Raw genomic sequence first — 19,163 nt, forward strand, 5'->3', positions numbered from 1 at the left:
TAACTAAACATTATCTTGTTAACTTTTGCTTGTTACAAACATATGCAAAAAGACATAATACCTCTTACCACAAAAAGTGGACCAATATCTATAATTTTGAAGGAGGATTTGCCCAACACCTGTATTATACAACTCTTACATACATTTTAGACTGATTTCATCTAAATGGTGTACCAGATACCTAGTTTTTTTGTGATTGAAACGAAAATGTACACAGCTACACAATTGAACCACATGTTTTAAATTTGTTCTAATATAAATGGTCATATACATACCAAACCATTTAATATAGCTTTGTTGAAATCGGTTGAAATCAGTTCCGATTTAAATAAATTTTAATCGAACAAACTTTGGATGTTGGTTGGGTTTACCATTTATACCATATCGTTCGAAAATGTATATGAGTGGTATATCTGAACTGATTTTCTCCAATTTCAACGAACGAACCCTAGTTCTTGGGTCAAATAAATGAGCTTTACCAAATTGCATATCAATCGGATCATAATTTTGCCCTGTACTTTGCACGAAATTTGGCACAATGTACTGAATTAAGCCTAGAATGAGGTGTACAAATTTTCGTGTTAATAGGACAAAAATATACGTGGGGGCTTTATCTAAATCTGAACCGATTTTTTTAGCACACTAGCACACATCATTCTAGACTCAATTCCTTAGCACACATCTAGACTCAATTCAGTACGGATGAAAATATATATGGGGGCTATATCTAAATCTGAACCGCTTTTCACGAAACATAGCACACATCATTCTAGGCTGAATTCAGTACGATGTGCCAAATTTCGTGCAAATCGAAAGATATTTAGGAACTTTGGTGCACCATTTACCTTAAATCGGACGAATATATATATATAGGAGCTATATCTAAATCTGAACCTATTTTCACGAAATTTCGCACACCTCATAGGCTTAATTAAGTACGTTGTGCCATATATGGGAGCTATTTCTAAATCTGAACCGATTTTTCCCAATTTCAATAGGGTTCGTCCTTGGGCCAAATGACTGAGCTGTGCCAAATTTCATACAATTCGAATAATAAATGCGACCTGTACTTTGTTTACAATTTAACATGGACAGACAGACGGACGGACATGCATAAATCGACTTAGACGTGATTCTATGCATATTCTCAAAAGGAACCATGTGTCTATCTCGTTTCCTTTTGCCTGTTACAAACATATGCACAAAGACAATACCCTGTACCACAGTGTGGTGAAGGGTATAAAAATAATCAATCATTCCATATACGAAGCCAATTTTTACAAAAATTACAATATTTCCAATTTCTATCTACTATCCTTCTTCAAATAAAATTCACCTCAATCACAATTCTTTACACAAACAGTAAAAAATCTCTATTATTTATTTTCCACTAAAGTACATGTAATAAGAAAGGTATAAAACTTAAATACTACGATTACAAAGAAATCCTTTTGAAAAGCTTAATTATACTACGCCTTTTTCATTTTCTTATTAGCGTTGGCCAACTTGGCTTTAAGCGCCTTAACTTCCAACTTATTATCATGCCCATCGGCGGAACGTTTCTTTGCCGCTGACGACGGTGAATCTTCTGTAGGCGGGATAAACTATTTTTGACGTTTCTCTTCTTGTTTCTTCGCAGCCTCAGATCGTTTGGCATTACTCTCCTCCTCTTGCTTGCGTTGTTGTTTCTGTTCTTTGCTAAGGAAATATTCAGCCGAAGCCGAAGAATTGTTTATCGATTTTGCTTTCGGGTTGTGCCGGTGGGAATGGTGTGTATTCCTTCTTTTGTTTCTTAACCTTGGTTTGTTTACGTTTGCTGATATTCTTGTTCTAGAATTTGGGCAGGAAACGCGACCAATCCTCATTGGCCAATTTTGGATATTTTATAAGTTCCCGTTTGATCATGATTGCCTTGGTGTTGTAAATGGGATGCACATTGTTCATGGTATCGATGACAATATCACGAACCTGTTGTAGACCCTTATAGGGACCCAATGTCGAGACCGTGTTACCTTGAACCAAAACATAACAATCAGTTAAAAGTTCAATGGATTTCGAAGTGGCACCACTGGGACCAATTAAACGTTGATGTCTTTTGAAGAATTTTTCTTTCTACCAATCTCGTCCAGTAGCACACGTTTGGCCTGTTCAAAGGGTACACTATGAGCCATTAGCTTAATCATATCACGTGCCTTGATGACAATGTAGGGATCCCAGGTTTTACGTGTTGTCTTCACCACCATACTGCCTTCAATTAAATCCAGTTCAGCTTTCAGATAATATTCAGCAACAGCTTGTTGTACCAATGGCCAGACTTGTTTCAAATACCTCTCACGATATTTCGGGAATAGTGTGGCAAATTAACTCTCCTCCACCAGTCCATTTGGATTATCCACTGGCTTGAAGGCTGGTATTTTCATGGCCCAAGCATTTTCGAAGGGTTCATTTGTTTGCTTAAGCTCCTTTGATTCACTGCCACACCCTAATCGTCACTTCACTTTAAGTACCTTCGTTATTGTCAAGTTTTTCTTCTTCCTCCTTTGTAGCAGTTGGAACGTTTTTAATTTTGATTTGCCATTTGCAAACATCAAAGACATAGAAACGTAAAGACTTGACAAAATGCATTTTGGAAAAATAGTTTATCGAAACATATGTAGGGGGCACCTTTTCCCTCTTATTCGCGTTTTTATTATTTACATGCCTCTGTTATGCCAGAAGCCCCCTACATATGTTTCGATAAACTATTTTTCCAAAATGCATTTTGTCAAGTCTTTACGTTTCTATGTCTTTGATGTTTGCAAATGGCAAATCAAAATTAAAAACGTTTGAAGATTTTTGGTAAGTCTTTGAAGCGAGAATTATAAATGTTCATCTACTTTATAAGATAGCCCGAATTGACTTTCAATCGAATTGATTGTAATTCGGTATTTTGAATTTAGATAGGGTTGCAAATCTTCCCACAAAAAATATCATATAAAAATTTACGACAGCCCCAATATAGCGGTACCGGTATTTTGAGGATTATGGCCCCGTTTTTTATGCAAATTGGCTGTAACTTCGTTCTCGCCGTGTGTCAAATCGTCCTATCAAAAAATTACCATGGCACAACCAACGATATATATAAAAGTACCGATCGATTACATGTACTTTTAATGTCCAGATCATGGTGGCGAGTTAATAAGTTCGGCTCGGCTGAACTTAACGGCGTTTTTACTTGTTTGATTTTAAATGACGATTTCTTATGGATTGGATGTAAACGAAAAAATTGTTTTGTAAAAAAATATGTGCATTTTTTTCTTTGTAGGCTTGTAGCGTAAATTTACATAAATTCCTCGCTGCAGCCATAAAATGAAAAACAAAATATAATTTTTGTCGTTGCTTTTTGTGATTTAATAAATGACATTATCGATATGACTATCCAAATGATGATTAAATGACGATTAATCATTAAACACGTTGGGTATAAATGCTGCAATGGTTTAGCTAATAAATATATTGGCTATTTTTTTCTTTTTGTCACACTAAAACAGAATGTACATTAGAACTTTTTTAAAACCCACTGAATTTTCTAAATCCAGAACAATGTAAATGCCCTCTAAAGTAATTTCATGATAAAGTAGGCGACCTTACATCGAGTTCAGCACTACATTAATTTAAAAAAAATGTTCAGCTGAGGAACTCGATCTAAGAACTCATAATTTCGTGTAATTTGTTTCATGAAATCACTTTAGTGTGGCATTCGACTTTACAAGGCATATAAACGGTTCATATTTTGTATATTAATCGGCACTTACAAGGTAATCCTTTGCCAACATACGAATACAATTTTTTCATAAATTTGACTTTGACAACATTCTGCTTTCAAAATGTAAATGGAAATATTCTTCTTCGAAATGTACGCACAACATGTGCTCAGTGGCAAGAAGTATTTTTGTTACAAATTTTGAATTTCATGATCATTATATAATAATATACATATGTATATATGTAATAAGCATAAGTATTTGTAATTTTAAAATGGTTTATCCAAGAAAAAGTACGCGGAACTGTTAGACAATATTATGTTTCAAATATATTAAAAATATGCCACTGGTCGTGCACAAAAGTTTATGGTAATATTTTTTAATTTATTTGAAAATGATAGATGATTTCCAAATTTAAAAAGCGCTGCCAATACCGATATCTTTAATGAAACTACCTTCTATAATTATGCCATGGTTTTAACCTACATTATGGGGATTTATTTGGCATATAACAATTTAAACCCACTTGGTTACGGAATCCGGTACAATGTAAACGTACTATTAAATTTTTTGGACTGGTGGTAAATATACAAATTGTTTTATAATAAGTAATGTTAATTTATATATCTTCTTTGCAAATATAAGAAATAAATTTACATAATTTTTATCGTTGCGTTTTGTGATTTTGTAAATATTCTTTTCGATAGAGGGGGTGATTTATCCTCACTAGAAAACTTGAACAATTCCAACAAGATAAATCGATACAGTGCTTCATATTATGAAGCTTTAATGTGTAAATGATTACAGGTTATTAGTCGAAAGTAGTCACAATCGTAAATGGCTACCGGTTAATAAAATCAATTGACCTGCATCAACAATCATTTTGAATTCAAGCAGCAACGATACAATTCAAGCATCAACGGCGTACCTTTCTATTTTGTGCTATTAGCATTTTTTTTTCTTTTTACAAGGTAAGTAAACGTTTTATATTTTATATTATATTTTGTATTGAAAATGTTGACGACATTTTGACGGCTGGTGGTAAACAAACAAATTGTTTTGTAAAAATTATGTCAATTTATAACTTTGCATATGTATATATATATTTGCAAAGTTACAAGCCTACAAAGAGGAGACATACATTTAAAGCAGCCATAAAATAAAAAAATACACAATTTTTGTCGTTGCTTTTTGTGATTTAATCAATTTTCTTTTTGATAGGACGAGATTTATCCTCACTAGAAAACCTGACAAATTCTAACAAGATTAGAAAGATTACATGTCTGGCACATCCATAAAATTGGATTTTTAACTTCGCAGACAAATTAGCGGACCTTTGAAAATTTTTCTTTGAATTTAATCAAGTCAAGCATCAACTATCGGCGTACCATTGGTATTTTGTTCTTTATACAAGGTGAGTAAAATATTTTATATTATTGGCCTCTTCCCGTACTGCAAGAATGTACTATGTTTTACTATTTTTGATGTCATAAAGGAAAAATTCTTATCGTAGTAAAACATTTTACATTCTTTCAGGTTCTGGAACAGACATATATATTATATTTGTATAACTTTGTAAATTTGTCATTCTGTTTGCAACACCTTCAAATATTCTCCAAAGACCCCATAAGGTATATATTCCGTCTGTTAAAATCACGATATCGCTCGCAAGATTAAAGAAAGAACATATATACTACTCCTGGGATGTTTGGTATTGAAAAAGGTTTTTTTGGGTCCACGATTTGGTAAAGCTGCATATAGCGGTAGCCCCAAATTTTCGGTATTTTTGGAAGTTTGTTCAACCGAATTTGTTTTTGGTTTCTTGTTGGGCCGCAATTATCACTATCAAAAATTATCATAATGGTTCACTCTTTAGACGCCTACGTTGAAAAAACATTAAAAAAAACACGTATATGATGAAAAAATAAATTAATAAATCCACGCCTAAGTTGAAAAAATATAGACCAAAATATTCTCTTCTTACATGACCTCAAGGCTCATATAACAGATCATGTAAGAAGCGAATATTTTCTTCCATTTTGATTGAAATACCCCCGTAATGTAAAATTCGTTGTTTACGCTTTCAAACGATTAATTTAAAATAGAACGCATTTTGACAGCACTGATGAAATCATCTGGTCTTACTGTTTGACCTTATAAATGGGCCTTACATGACCTGTTAAATGGGCTATGTGTCTGACAAACCAAGAGAGTAATCCCCCGCTCTATTCAATTTCAAAGAGATCACACAATTGATAGTAACAGCCTGTGTTTACATAAAGTTGTAGATAAAATATCTGTGTGTAAAAGAATTCTTAAACAAACAAAAACACATTTAATATTTCTATTAAATTACAAAAATAACTTGAATTGCATCCGGATAATATTAAAGCATTTGAAAATCTTTAAGTGTAAACAAAGAAACCCAGCGAAGAAGAAATGCATAAATTTGATGAAAATGCACCGCTCAAAATCAGCAGCAGTGGTGGATGTGCTGGTGCCAATAAATCCAATTCAGCAAATGGAAAACCAAATCCTAACCATCCAACATATTGAACTGTACCGAAAATTTTCCATGAACCCTAAGGCAAAACCTACGCAAAAACGTCACAAGAACTGCTGGATAATGAGGAATTGAATACGTTGTGGTCGATATTGGAAAAATATTGTGCACAAGTGACACCAATGGGTCAGCAATTGATTAGTTACAACGACTACTTGAAAGTTGTGCAAGCTGCCACTGCCAATGTCGCCTGTTTGCCAAAGTGCAATGCCATTCCGGTTACCCCCTATTCAGTTCAGAGTTTCTAAGTTTGTACGGTGGTATAGTCTTTTGATGAATGTCGTACCTTTGATGGTGAATACCTTCCTAGATTTCGTTCTGTGTTTGCATAATCGTCATGAACTACAATCGTTACATTATTTGTTTCGCATATTAGATGTCCAGCACAATGGCTATTTGACTGTCCAAACATTACATTATTTCTTTAGTGGTATTCTTGAACAAATTCGGGCATGTAATGCTGTGGCGGTCAATTTTGAAGATTTAAAATATGAAATATTTGATATGGCAAATCAAAGGATCCGTATAAAATTACGCTGCAAGATTTACTGAATTGGTAAGTGAGAGATGGAACTTTGACAATGATATAGTTATACCCTACACAACTAGGTTGTATAATAGCTTTGTGCGGCCCCAAAAGTTTGTAACGCCGCGAAATATTGGTCCTAGGCCCACCTTTTGGCATATCGATCGTCATATCTCGGCTAGCTGAGTCGATCTAGACATGTGTGTCCGTCCGTCCGTCTGTCTATTATAATTTGTAAACACGATACAGACCACAGTTATGGACCAATCATCACGAAATTTAATATGTATTTCCGGTATTGGCTAAAGAAGACCCCTACTGTTTTTGGTAATGATGGGTTAATGTTTTGGGGTTCAAATGGACCAAAAAGTTTATTTTTGTCTATTTTTCTGGTCGCTCCAGAGGCCACAATTATGACCCAAACATAACGGAATTTTACTCGGAGAAGGGGATATGGTCAACGAATAAGTATAGCTGAATTCATGATGATCGGTCAATATTTAGCGGGTCCAATTGACCTCGACTTATGTGTGAAAAATAACATTTGCATTCTATGGCGTATATATTTACTCCAAAAATATTTTTTCAGCGACTATCTAATGCCTACAATTTGTTAATACTATCTGTTTAATCGACTTCCAGAGGCCTAGAATTGTTTAAGAATATTTTTTATAGATTACCGGAGGCATATAATTGTTAAATAATATTTTTCCGCTACTACCAGATACTTTCAATTTTTTAAAAATATTTTTTTATGGACTACAACATTCTAAGAATGTTTTTTTTAGTTCCTTCCAGATATCTACAAATTTGTAAGAATATTTCTCATCGACTACTAGGAGCCTATTAAATTTTTAGGAATATTTTATCAGAGACTACCAGAGACGTCAGTTTTTATACCCTCAGCCTTAAGGCTTATGAGGGTATATACACTTTATTACGACAAAAATGTGCCTCATTGAAATATTGGTTTAAGACCCCATGTTCCTTTGGACCAAATCCGTTTCAGACAATTTGGAGTCGATTTACAAATGCCCGTCCGTCTGTGTGCCTGTCCGGCTGGCTGGTGCGCACGATAACTCTCGAAGGCAGTAACCACTTTCATCCAAACTTTGCACATCGTAATATTTCTTCCAAACTTGAATCAAGTTCAAAGATGGGGAATATCGGTCCACTCCTGGTACCTCCCACACACAAAAAGTCACAATTTTGCTGAATATGAATTTTATAACATCATGCGAAAGGGTTATCCGATTTGAACCAAACTTTGCGCAAGCTAATATTTTAACCAAACTAGTATAATGTGGGAAGATGGGACATATCGGCCCACTTTTCCAGTACCTTCCCCACAAAGGGTCAATATTTTGGAAACTTATAAATCTTATATGAAGCGAACGGAATATCCAAATGCGTCCAAATTTTGTACTTCGCAATTTTTTTAACAATTTTGAAAATTTGTTAATCGAATATCAAGCCTTAACCCGAGATTTAGTGCAATTATTGGGTATATATGTCAGTCATATCTGGTAAGTTTGAAAAATTATAAATTTAAACAAAAAATACTTTTGTATGTTACAAACATATGCACAAAGACATAATACTCTGTACCACAGTGTGGTGTAGGGTATAAAAATATTTTGTCATCATCTACATGCTTCCTGCAATATGTTAATATATTTTTTCAATGTATACCAGATATCTACAATTTGTTTAAGAAATTTTGATCATTGACTACCGGAATCAAGAAAATTTGTCATCGACTTCTTGACAGAACCTTTCGTCCAATATAGGTTCATAAGATTTTTTAAATAGCTAAAATCTATTCATACCATTAAAATTTGGATTTTTTAAGATTTCTAATGGAGGAGGGTACAATCAGTTATACCAGGCCTGCCTCATTGACATTTTTACACCCTACACCACACTGTGGTACAGGCTATTATGTCTTTGTGCATTTGTATGTAACATGCAAAAATATACGAGATAGACCCATAGTTACTTTTGAGGATATACGTAGAATCACTTTCTAAGTCGATTTATGCATGTCCGTACGTCCGTCCGTCTGTCCATGTATTATTGTTAACAAAATGCAGGTCGCATTTATGATCCGAATGAGATGAAATTTGGCACAGTTTATTTATTTGGCCCAAGGACGAACCCTATTGAAATTGGTGAAAATCGGTTTAGATTTAGATATAGCTCCCATATATATTTTCGTCCGATTTTACGATAGTGTACCAAGGACCCAATGTTCGTCAGATTGCCTCGTAATTTTGCACAGAGTATCGAATTTTAATATAGAATAACGTGAAATAAATTTTGTTTGTGCGATTTTGCAGAACGGATGAAATTGGGCCTAGAATGACCTGTGTTAAGTTTTGTTGGAATCGGTTCAGATTTCGATATACCTCCCATATATATTTTCGACCGATTTCATCTAAATGGTGCACCACAGACCTAATATTTATCCGATTGCGACAACATTTTGCTCCACGTACCAAATTGAGTATATTATAACATATGTTAAGTTTTGCTGAAATCTATTCAGACTTTATCTAAATCTAAATCCATATATTTTCGCCCGATTATACCTAAAAGGTGTACCAATGCCTAAAAACTTTGTCCGATTACGACGACATTTTGCATAACACTAGTTTTAGCCTTGAATGACGTATGTTAAAAGTTGTTGAAATCGGTTCACATTTAGATATAGCTCCCATATATATTTACGGCCGATTTCTCCTAAGTGGTGCACCACAGAGCCAAGGCGTGGATTTTTTTTTTAATTTATTCATTATTATTTCATTATTTATTCAAATAATATACAATAAATATACGCCTTCAGTTTGCCATTGAAAATCAGGACCCAGTCGTAATTAGGACCCCATGTGATAAAAATTTAAAAACCATCCTCGAGGGGCCTAAACTAGACTAAGGCCATTTTCTTCAATAAATCCACGCCTCAGTCGATCCTTGAAAAATATTCTTCAATAAATCCACGCCTTGTTTTGTATCAGAAATTTATTTTCATTTTCCAGACAAAAAAAAAATTAATAAATAACGCAGGATTTATTTGTTTTACATATATGTATAAATATATACATACATAAATAGGGCGGCCCCTAAACCAAAAAATTACATGTGTTGTGATATCGTTTTAACGGATGGAATTCTTGGTGTGGGCTTCATCTATTGTAGAATAAAATTCAGGAATAAAAAAATCACAACGGCAGCACAATGCCCATTCATATAAAATTTACTTCTATTCCCTACTGGGAACGTTTGAAGCAACAAATCCCATTTCATTGAACTATTGCCGATTACCAGCATTTTGGTAAGATTTGCACATATCGCTGGAAATGTCCTAATCAGAGGAATGACGGTGAAGCTACAGAATTACGAATTTTTAAGATTTTCATTCATGTTTTTAAATTTTATTGTGTAAATGCCAAAAATATATGTTTTTAAAATAAATAAAATTTTTGATATTTTGTGTATTTTGTTTGCATTTTACGACATATCAAACTGACACTAGCTTTGCATACAAAAACAATTTTCTATGTGTTTGTTTTTGTAATATTTTGTCTGGAAAAGTATTTTCTCCCTTACTCTCTCAAATGAAGTTACTGAGTAAATATTACTGGAAAAGTACCCAGACATACCTATTCTATACGAACTTATTCGAGTGCCTTACGACCAAACTCATTGGATTTGAAATATGTGTCATTTAATTTTGCTTTGAATCGAAATACATTTTTCTGCAATACTATTTTCAAGTACCAACTGAAGGCGTAGATTTTTTAAAGAATAATTTCAAGAGCTAACTGAAGGCGTGGATTTATTAACTAATATGTTCCAAGGACCAACTAAGGCTTGTACTTTTTATGAATATTTACCGAGGACCAACTAAGGCTTGTATTCTTTTATGAATATTTTCCAGGGACAAACTGAGGCGTGTATTTTTTAAAGAATAATTTCAAGGACTAGCAGAAGGCGTGGATATATTAACGAATAAGTTTCAAGAACCAACACTTAATTTATTTAATATTTATTCAAGCATCAACAGAAACCGAACATTTTTAAAGAATAGTTTTCAAGGACAAACTGAAAGCGTATCTTTTTTTAACGAATATTTTTCAAGGATCAACTGAGGCGAGTATTTTTTAAAAATATTTTTCAAGCATTAACGTAAATTTTTTATGAATTTTTTAAAAATTATTATTTAATGCTTGTATTTTTTAATGATTTCAAGATTTAAAAATATTTGTAAGAATCCTTCGACAAATATTGTGTAATAAATCCTTGCCTTCAGTTGGTCCTTGAAAAATATTCTTATATAAATCCTCGCCTTCAGTTGGTCCTTGAAAAATATTCTTATATAAATCCTCGTCTTCAGTTAGTCCCTGAAAATAATTTTTAATAAATCCACGCCCTTGAAAATATTATTTAATAAATCCACGTCCTTGAAAATATTATTTAATAAATCTACGCCCTTGAAAATATTATTTAATAAATCCACGTCTTTGAAAATATTCTTCAATAAATCCACGTCCTTGAAAACATTTTTTTAAAAAAATCAACGGCTTCTGTTGATGTTTGCTTCTTAAATTTTTAAAAAAGTTCACGCCTTCTGTTGATGCTTGATTTGTATACCTTACACCACACTGTGGTACAGGGTATTATGTCTTTGTGCATTTGTAAGTAACATGCACAAATAGACGAGATAGACCCATAGGTGCTTTTACAGATTTACTTAGAATCACGTTTTAAGTCGATTTATGCATGTCCGTCCGTCTGTCCATGTATTATTGTGAACTGATGCAGGTCGCATTTATTGTCCGAATGAGTTGAAATTTGGCGAGCCTGCTTATTTGGCCCAAGGACGAACCCTATTGAAATTGATAGTATACCAAAGATCCAATGTTTTTCCGATTGCGACGCAATTTTTCACAGCGAATCAAATTTTAATCTAGAATGACGTGAATTATTTTCTTTTGAAATCGGTTCAGATTTAGATATAGCTCCCATATATATTTTCGGACGATTTTATCTAAACGGTGCACCACATACCCAATATTTAACATATGTTAAGTTTTGTTGAAATCGGTTCAGATTTAGATATAGCTCCCATATATATTTTCGCCCGATTTTAACTAAATGGTGCACCACATACCCAATATTTATCGGATGGTCCAAAATATCCAAAAAATTTGTCCGATTGCGAGGAAATTTTGTATAACCCACTAGATTGAGCCTTGAATAACGTATGTTAAAAGTTGTTAAAATCGGTTCAAATTTGGATATAGCTCCCATATATATTTTCGCCCGATTTCATCTAAATGGTGCACCACACCCCCAATATTTATCCAATTGCGACAAAATTTTGCTCAACGTACCAAATTGAGTATATTTTAACATATGTTAAGTTTTGTTGACATCGGTTCAGATTTAGATATAGCTCTCATATCTATTTTCGGCCGATTTCATCTATATAGTGCACGAAAACCCAATGTGTGTCAGATTGCAACGACATTTTGCACAGGCTACTGAATTTAGTCCAAATTGCATTAAGTTTAGTTTGTTTTTAGTTTATGTTTTTATTTGAGTTTATGTTGTTCCAATAGCACCTCCTGCATATACACAGAGTGGTGTAGGGTATCATATAGTCAGGCCCGTCCGACTTTCGTCCTTTCCTTACTGGTTTTATTTAAAAAAAGATTTTTTTAAATATTTTTTGATACGTATATTTTTTAAGAAGATTTTTCAAGGAATACGTAAAAATATTTGTGAAAAAATATTTTTCAAGCATCAACGTAGATTTTTTAAGAATTTTTTAAAAACTATTTTTTGATGCTAGAATTTTTTAAAGATTTCAAGAATTAAAAATATTTATAAGAATCCTTCGACAAATGTTGTGTAATAAATCCTCGCCTTCAGTTGGCCTTGAAAAATATTCTTATATAAACCCTCGCCTTCAGTTAGTCCTTGAAAATAATTTTTAATAAATCCACGTCCTTGAAAATAGTTTTTAATAAATCCACGCCCTTGAAAACCATTTTTAATAAATCCACGTCCTTGAAAATATTATTTAATAAATCCACGCTCTTGAACATATTATTTAATAAATCCACGTCTTTGAAAATATTTTTGCTTCTTAAATTTTTAAAAAAAAGTTCACGCTTGATTTTTTTATTAAAAAAAAAGGATTTTTTTCAATATTGTTTGATGCGTATATTTTTTTAAGAAGATTTTTCAAGGAATACGTAAAAATATTTGTGAAAAAATCTTGTAAAAATATTCCTAAAGAAATGCACGACTTTTGTTGATGCTTGAACAAATATTCTCAAAAAAAACATCTATTTTGTTGATGCTTGAACAAATATTCTTAAAAAAAATCCAAGTCAATGGATTTATTAAATATTTTTTAAGGACAAGGAGAAGGCTTGGATTTATTAAAACTACTTTTCAAGAACCAATACAAAGGATGGATTGTTTTAAAAATATATTATAAAATATATAAAACCAACACAAGGCGTAGGTTTTTTTAAAATAATTTTCAAAAAACAACACAAGACGTGGATTCTTTAAAAAAATTTTCAAGCATCGACAGAAGGCGAAAATTTTTAAAGAATATGTTTTCAAGCATCAGGAGAAGCCGAAAATCAACCTAAAACATAAATTTTTTGAAAATATTTTAGTTTGGTTCTCACATCAATATTAACAGCATTATTATCGCTTTTCGATTATATTTTTATTTTTTGTTTTTATATAGTATGTTTTCATTAGTGTCATATAATTATGGCGAGTTTTGTGTCGTAGACACAAAAAAAACCAAACCATTTGACGGGGACGGATATATTTTTAAATACAAAGGCGGATCCTATCTGGGAACGATAATAGCAAAAAGCGGTAAATTAATGTAAGAGGTGTATTTAAAGTTATATTGACAGTTTCATTTCCTAGACAACAAGGAAGAACTTTCTAATTTAAAGAATATAAAAGAAGACGAAGCCAAAAGGCAAGAAACACAGCCGAAACAAAAGAATACTTATTCATCACAAGCGATGGAAACTGTAAGGGATTCTATACAAAATATGTCATCGTCCATAAATAATGAAATGTTACAAAGGTAAGTTAGTATATATATTTTTACAAGAACCTGCACAATTTTTCAGTTAAAATAAATTATATTCGATTTAGTTATAAATTTGCACGAATTGGTATAGATATGCAATAAGTTTAGATCAAATTGGTTCATATATAGATTCCAAATATGTGTAGTTCTTCTCTTGTTTAATACATATAAGAGATATTTGAAAAGAAAAAGAAGTAGTTTTTATTTACCTTCTTATTCTAAATAAAATAATCAAACAAGAACCACCTGATTATAAAACCTTACTTGGAATATGTTATATAACCCATATCTATGCCTACCCATGATGTAACTGTTGTTGCGTAGTTTTATTAACATTTTCATTGTTTACAGCCTAAAAACTTTTAGCTTGGTTGCTTACGACACTGATGATTATTTTGTTATTAACTCAAAAACTATAACACAACTCCAAGGCAGTGATTGTGTTGTGAAATATAGAGGTGGTTTTTATTCTGCAAAACTAATTGCATCTTATGGTGAGTTCGTCAATCAATATATGGATTTTGTATATTACTTTTAAAAAATAAGACATATACACTATTGAACAAAAACATATATTGCTTCCCAAACAGTTATTTAGCGTAGACATATTCGACACAATGATGATAATTTTAATTCACAACTAATCATTTTACTATATTTGGAAGTACCATGACGTTATCGTTTTGGAATTTAATTTACACTACACATGTTTTACATACACATATGATTACTTCAAAAATATAAATACAAGGTGTCTGAGATTGTCATTAATATACAGAAAAATGATAAAACATTTATAAATTTATATATAATTTTCCACATTTCATAATATAAATTTGTTATGAAGAAAACACTACTTTGAAAATAATTTTTTAATTGCATACTAGCGCATAACCCTTTTGTTGTTATTGACGATCTTAAACATTTAAAGTATTTGAATATCTGATGTAAACAAATTATATACGAGCAAAAATAAAAAAAAGTTTTTCTATAGATGACAAAAAGAAACTTCTGGAATTAAAGCGAATGAAAAGAAGACAAAGTCACTCAAAACATGTAGACCAAAAGCCTACATATGAAGTAAATAAATGTATACCAAATTCTACAACAAATGTCCAGAAGAGTTCAGAACCAGAAATTATAAATGGCAATTCAATGGAACTACAAAATAAAAACCATCACGAAACATCGGGAGAAGATTCAAATTATTCATCATATGTAAGAAATCACGAAATAATATATAATTCTGGTAGTGAATGTTCTTTAAATGCTTTTGACGTAAGTTTGGCAAAAAAACAAGGGCATCTTAAGAACTCTACAGTCTTACAAAAAAGCACGATGAACTCGAAAGATTATAATCCCTCTAAAAGTAACAAAAATGACACACTACTAGACGAATCGGAGCCTGTTATAACGAAAGTGACTGGTATTGAAATTCCTTCATCTGAAAATCATTCCAAACAAAGTGATCATATATTGTCGGACACTTCAGAGTCAACGTGGGATGAAACTTCATCAAGTGGCGAATCTGTTTCTTTTAAAAATGCAGTGCTTAAAACCCAACGACTAAAAAATTCTACTGCTATTAAATCATCAGGTAATAGAAGTACGTTGGCTACAGAAAGTTTTGATTCCTCTATGCCATATAATGACAAATCTGTGTCAGAATACCTACCGGATTCATCTTTACAAAATACAACAGTAAATACAAGTTCCATTGTAGAAGTTAACACCGCTCCAATTCAGATAGATTCGTTAAGAGTTCCGTTTTCAAAATCAAAACTAAAAAGACATTTTTGCATGTATTGCAAAACATTGCAGTGCAAAATTGCTCGACATTTATTCTTAAAACATAAAAACGAAAATCTAGTTAAACAAGCAATGGCACTTCCCAAATTGAGCAAAGAACGTTTAAAATTAATTGAAGACATTCGAAAACAAGGAGATTTCATACACAATACATGCAGTGATCAGAACACTGGTATTTTAATTGTATCTAGACGACAACAACAAAAAACAAACCGAAAAGCCGACGACTATATATGCTGTCCAAAATGTAAAGGATTTTATACAAAATTTGCATCACGACAACACAGTAGGAAATGTGTTCAAAAACACAACTCCAGATCAAATTTTATTGAAGGGCGAAAATTAACTCAATATATACACCATGTTGCGAGTCCTGCAATGAAAACAACGATATTTCCTGTTCTCCGAAATGATAACATAACCAAAGCAATACGTTTCGACGAATTAATTATCCGATATGGTAACAGATTATCCGAAAAACTTTCTCAAAGTCACCACCATGATCAAATCCGAGCAAACATGCGCCTTTTGGGTAGATTTAAAATAGAATTTATGAAAATTGTGCCGGAGATATCCGAATTGAAAGATATATTCAAACCATATTTGTTCGATAATGCTATTGAGGCACTTCGAAAAACAGCAAAGTGGACCTTTGATAAAGGATTCGCAACGCCAGCTGTTGCCACATCCTTGTCATCTTTAATAAAAAAATGCGCACGGATACAACGAAATGAATTTATTAAATGTCAAAATGAAGATTCTAAATGTAACTTAGACAATTTTATTTCTCTTTGGGTAGAGGAAACACCCGTACAAATCAACAAAAAAGCTCTGGAAGATCTCGAAAATCGGAAAAGGACAAAAACTAATGACTTGCCAAGTAAAAACGATATCAAAATTTTGTATGATTATTTAAGAACTATAATGCTTGATTCCTTCGCCGAATTATGCTTAAACTACAATTTCATTTCCTGGAAAAAACTTTTGGAATCTACATTAATATTTATCCAAGTATTCAATCGACGAAGAGCTGGGGAAATTGAAAGGTTAACAATTGAAAACTTTAATAAAAAGGAACAAATAACTGATTGTGTAGAAGCTGGCATGTTGGAAAATATCTCTAAACAATCCATTAATTTCGCCAAACAATTCGTTCGAATCACGTTACGGGGAAAGTTAGGAAGAACCGTGAGCGTTTTGCTCGACCCACTGTGTATTAAGTCCATTAACATTATTCTTAAATTCAGAGAAAAGGCTGGCATTTCCAAGACAAATCCATATATATTTAGTGCGCCTGGTAAGTCCAGCTTAGCAAAAAGTTACTGCAGAGCATGTCCTTTGCTGAGAAAATTTGCATCAGAGTGTGGAGCATTGATTCCCGATACACTTAGAGGCACAAAACTGCGAAAACACATAGCAACATATACCTCATTGCTGAACGTGCAAGAATCGACGGTTGATAGACTTGCTAACTTTTTAGGCCACCACAAAGACATCCACAAAAGCATATATAGGGTACCGGTGCCAGTAGCCGAAATTACAAGCGTGTCAAAAATTTTATTATCGGCTGCTGGGTGCAATTTGCAAAATAGTATCGAAACTAGTAATTCTAATAGAAATATAGTTTCTGATAACGAAGGGAGTATGCAATATGAAGGTTTGGAGGAAAACTCTGAAGATTCAGAAACAGATATGGTAAAACCGAAGAGACGTAGTAGTAAGTAAAAATTGTAGAAACTATAATTCTTAATATTTTTGATTACTTAGCTGTATTTTAACCAACTTAGTACTACACAAATAACAATATTTTCAATATTTTAGCATCCCCTTTCGGACGGACAATACGCAAGAGGTGGAGCAGTGCTGAAATTGATTCCGTTAAAGAAACATTTGGAGATATTTTGGCCTTGGAGAAGTTGCCTTCCATAAAGCAATGTGCAGCAGCTATAGAAAAAAATATCTGCCTATGTAAAAGAACACCGGCTCAATTAAAAACATGGATAGACAACCAGCGAAAAAAAGTTGCCGTTCGAGGAAATTAAACAATTTGGTAACAAGTTTTAGTATTAATTTATAATCTGTTTCTAACAGCTTGTTTTTCAGATTTCCCCACTTTCAACACACAGTCACCGCCACAACATTCCACGGACCCAGTGTTTTCTTACTTTTTTTAGTGATATAAGCTTTTCATGCATATGAAATACTCTTGCCCATGTATGGGATATGTTCACACACACGCACACACAATTACAATAATTTTATTTCAAAATATTTTTATCATGTTTTATTAATTCTATGAATGCTGTAAAATTTTTATTGACGATTAATTTAAATTTAAAGCCTATTCTTTAATAAGTATTGAAAACGTGTTTTTTTATGAATAAAAATATTCATTATTAATTTATTTTGGCTTATGTTATTATTATAGTACTTATATATATTTTTTTATAAAATACATCTTTAGCCGTTTTCGTGTACTCATTTCATTTAATTTGTCATTTCTTAATTCACTTCATGGTAATATAAAACCGACCGAAAACTTATAATAACTAAATACAGTACCCAAAAAATACTTACTTATTTACAATAACTTAAAGAAATTAATACTTATGAGCACTAAATGGTACTATATTTGGTACAATTTGATTTTTAGGTGAACTAATAGAGCTAGAATCATTAAATTTGGTGTCAGGATCACTGTTGAGGTGTAAGCTTGAGATATGTAAAAGATTTAGAAATTTGTATTAATGTGTACTAAATTTGGTACAATTTGAATTATGAGTGAACCGATAGAGTTGAAATTCTGAAACTTGAATTTGGGATCACTGTGGGGTTGGGTATGTAAGAAGTTTTAGAATTTTGTACTAAGTGTACCAAATTTGGTACAATTTAAATTGAGAGTGAAGCGATAGAGTTGGAATGTTGAAATTTTGAGGTGTAGGATTGGGGTATGTAGGAAGGTTTGGAAATTGGTACTACTATGTACTAAATTTAGTACAATTTGATTTGTGGGTGAACAGATAGAGTTGGAATCCTGAAATTTTGATTTAGGAACACTGTGGAGGTGTATTATTGGGGTATGTAGGAAGGTTTAGAAGTTGGTACTACTGTGTTCTAAATTTGGTACAATTTGAATTGTGGGTGAACATATAGATTTGGAATCAGAAACCTGGATTTTGTTTCACTGTGGAGGTGTAGGATTGGGGTATGTAGAAAGTTTTGGAAATTGGTACTACTGTGTACTAAATTTGGTACAATTTGAATTGTGGGTGAACCGATATAGCTGGAATCCTGAAACTTGGATTTAAGATCACTGTGGAGTGTAGGATTGGAGTATGTAGGAAGTTTTGGAAATTGGTACTACTGTGTTCTACATTTTGTACAATT

General features: G+C 32.5%; 1 protein-coding gene and 1 pseudogene across 4 annotated transcripts; one reads left to right on the forward strand and one right to left on the reverse strand.

The window, feature by feature from the left end:
• Positions 1 to 1,341: 1,341 nt before the first annotated feature.
• Positions 1,342 to 2,489, reverse strand: LOC101897846 (KRR1 small subunit processome component homolog; annotated as a pseudogene).
• Positions 2,490 to 4,087: 1,598 nt separating this feature from the next.
• On the forward strand, positions 4,088 to 18,180 carry LOC131800856 (uncharacterized). 4 transcript variants are annotated; one of them, XM_059118690.1, is made up of 7 exons: positions 4,088 to 4,714; positions 13,605 to 13,741; positions 13,796 to 13,961; positions 14,319 to 14,461; positions 14,962 to 15,185; positions 17,598 to 17,826; positions 17,880 to 18,180. In XM_059118690.1, exons 2-6 carry the CDS (start codon positions 13,606 to 13,608, stop codon positions 17,703 to 17,705), a joined length of 777 nt encoding a protein of 258 aa, XP_058974673.1. In that variant the 5' UTR covers positions 4,088 to 4,714; position 13,605; the 3' UTR covers positions 17,706 to 17,826; positions 17,880 to 18,180. The 4 variants fall into 4 exon arrangements, 2 of the variants coding, with proteins under 2 accessions (XP_058974673.1, XP_058974672.1); XR_009341610.1 differs by lacking the exon at positions 14,962 to 15,185 and adding an exon at positions 4,965 to 5,157 and having other exon boundaries at positions 4,433 to 4,714; XR_009341611.1 differs by lacking the exons at positions 4,088 to 4,714; positions 14,962 to 15,185 and adding an exon at positions 6,115 to 6,862.
• Positions 18,181 to 19,163: the final 983 nt, after the last annotated feature.

Source organism: Musca domestica, unplaced genomic scaffold (genome assembly GCF_030504385.1).
Source record: "Musca domestica strain aabys unplaced genomic scaffold, Musca_domestica.polishedcontigs.V.1.1 13, whole genome shotgun sequence".
Classification (NCBI taxonomy): Eukaryota; Metazoa; Arthropoda; class Insecta; order Diptera; family Muscidae; genus Musca; species Musca domestica.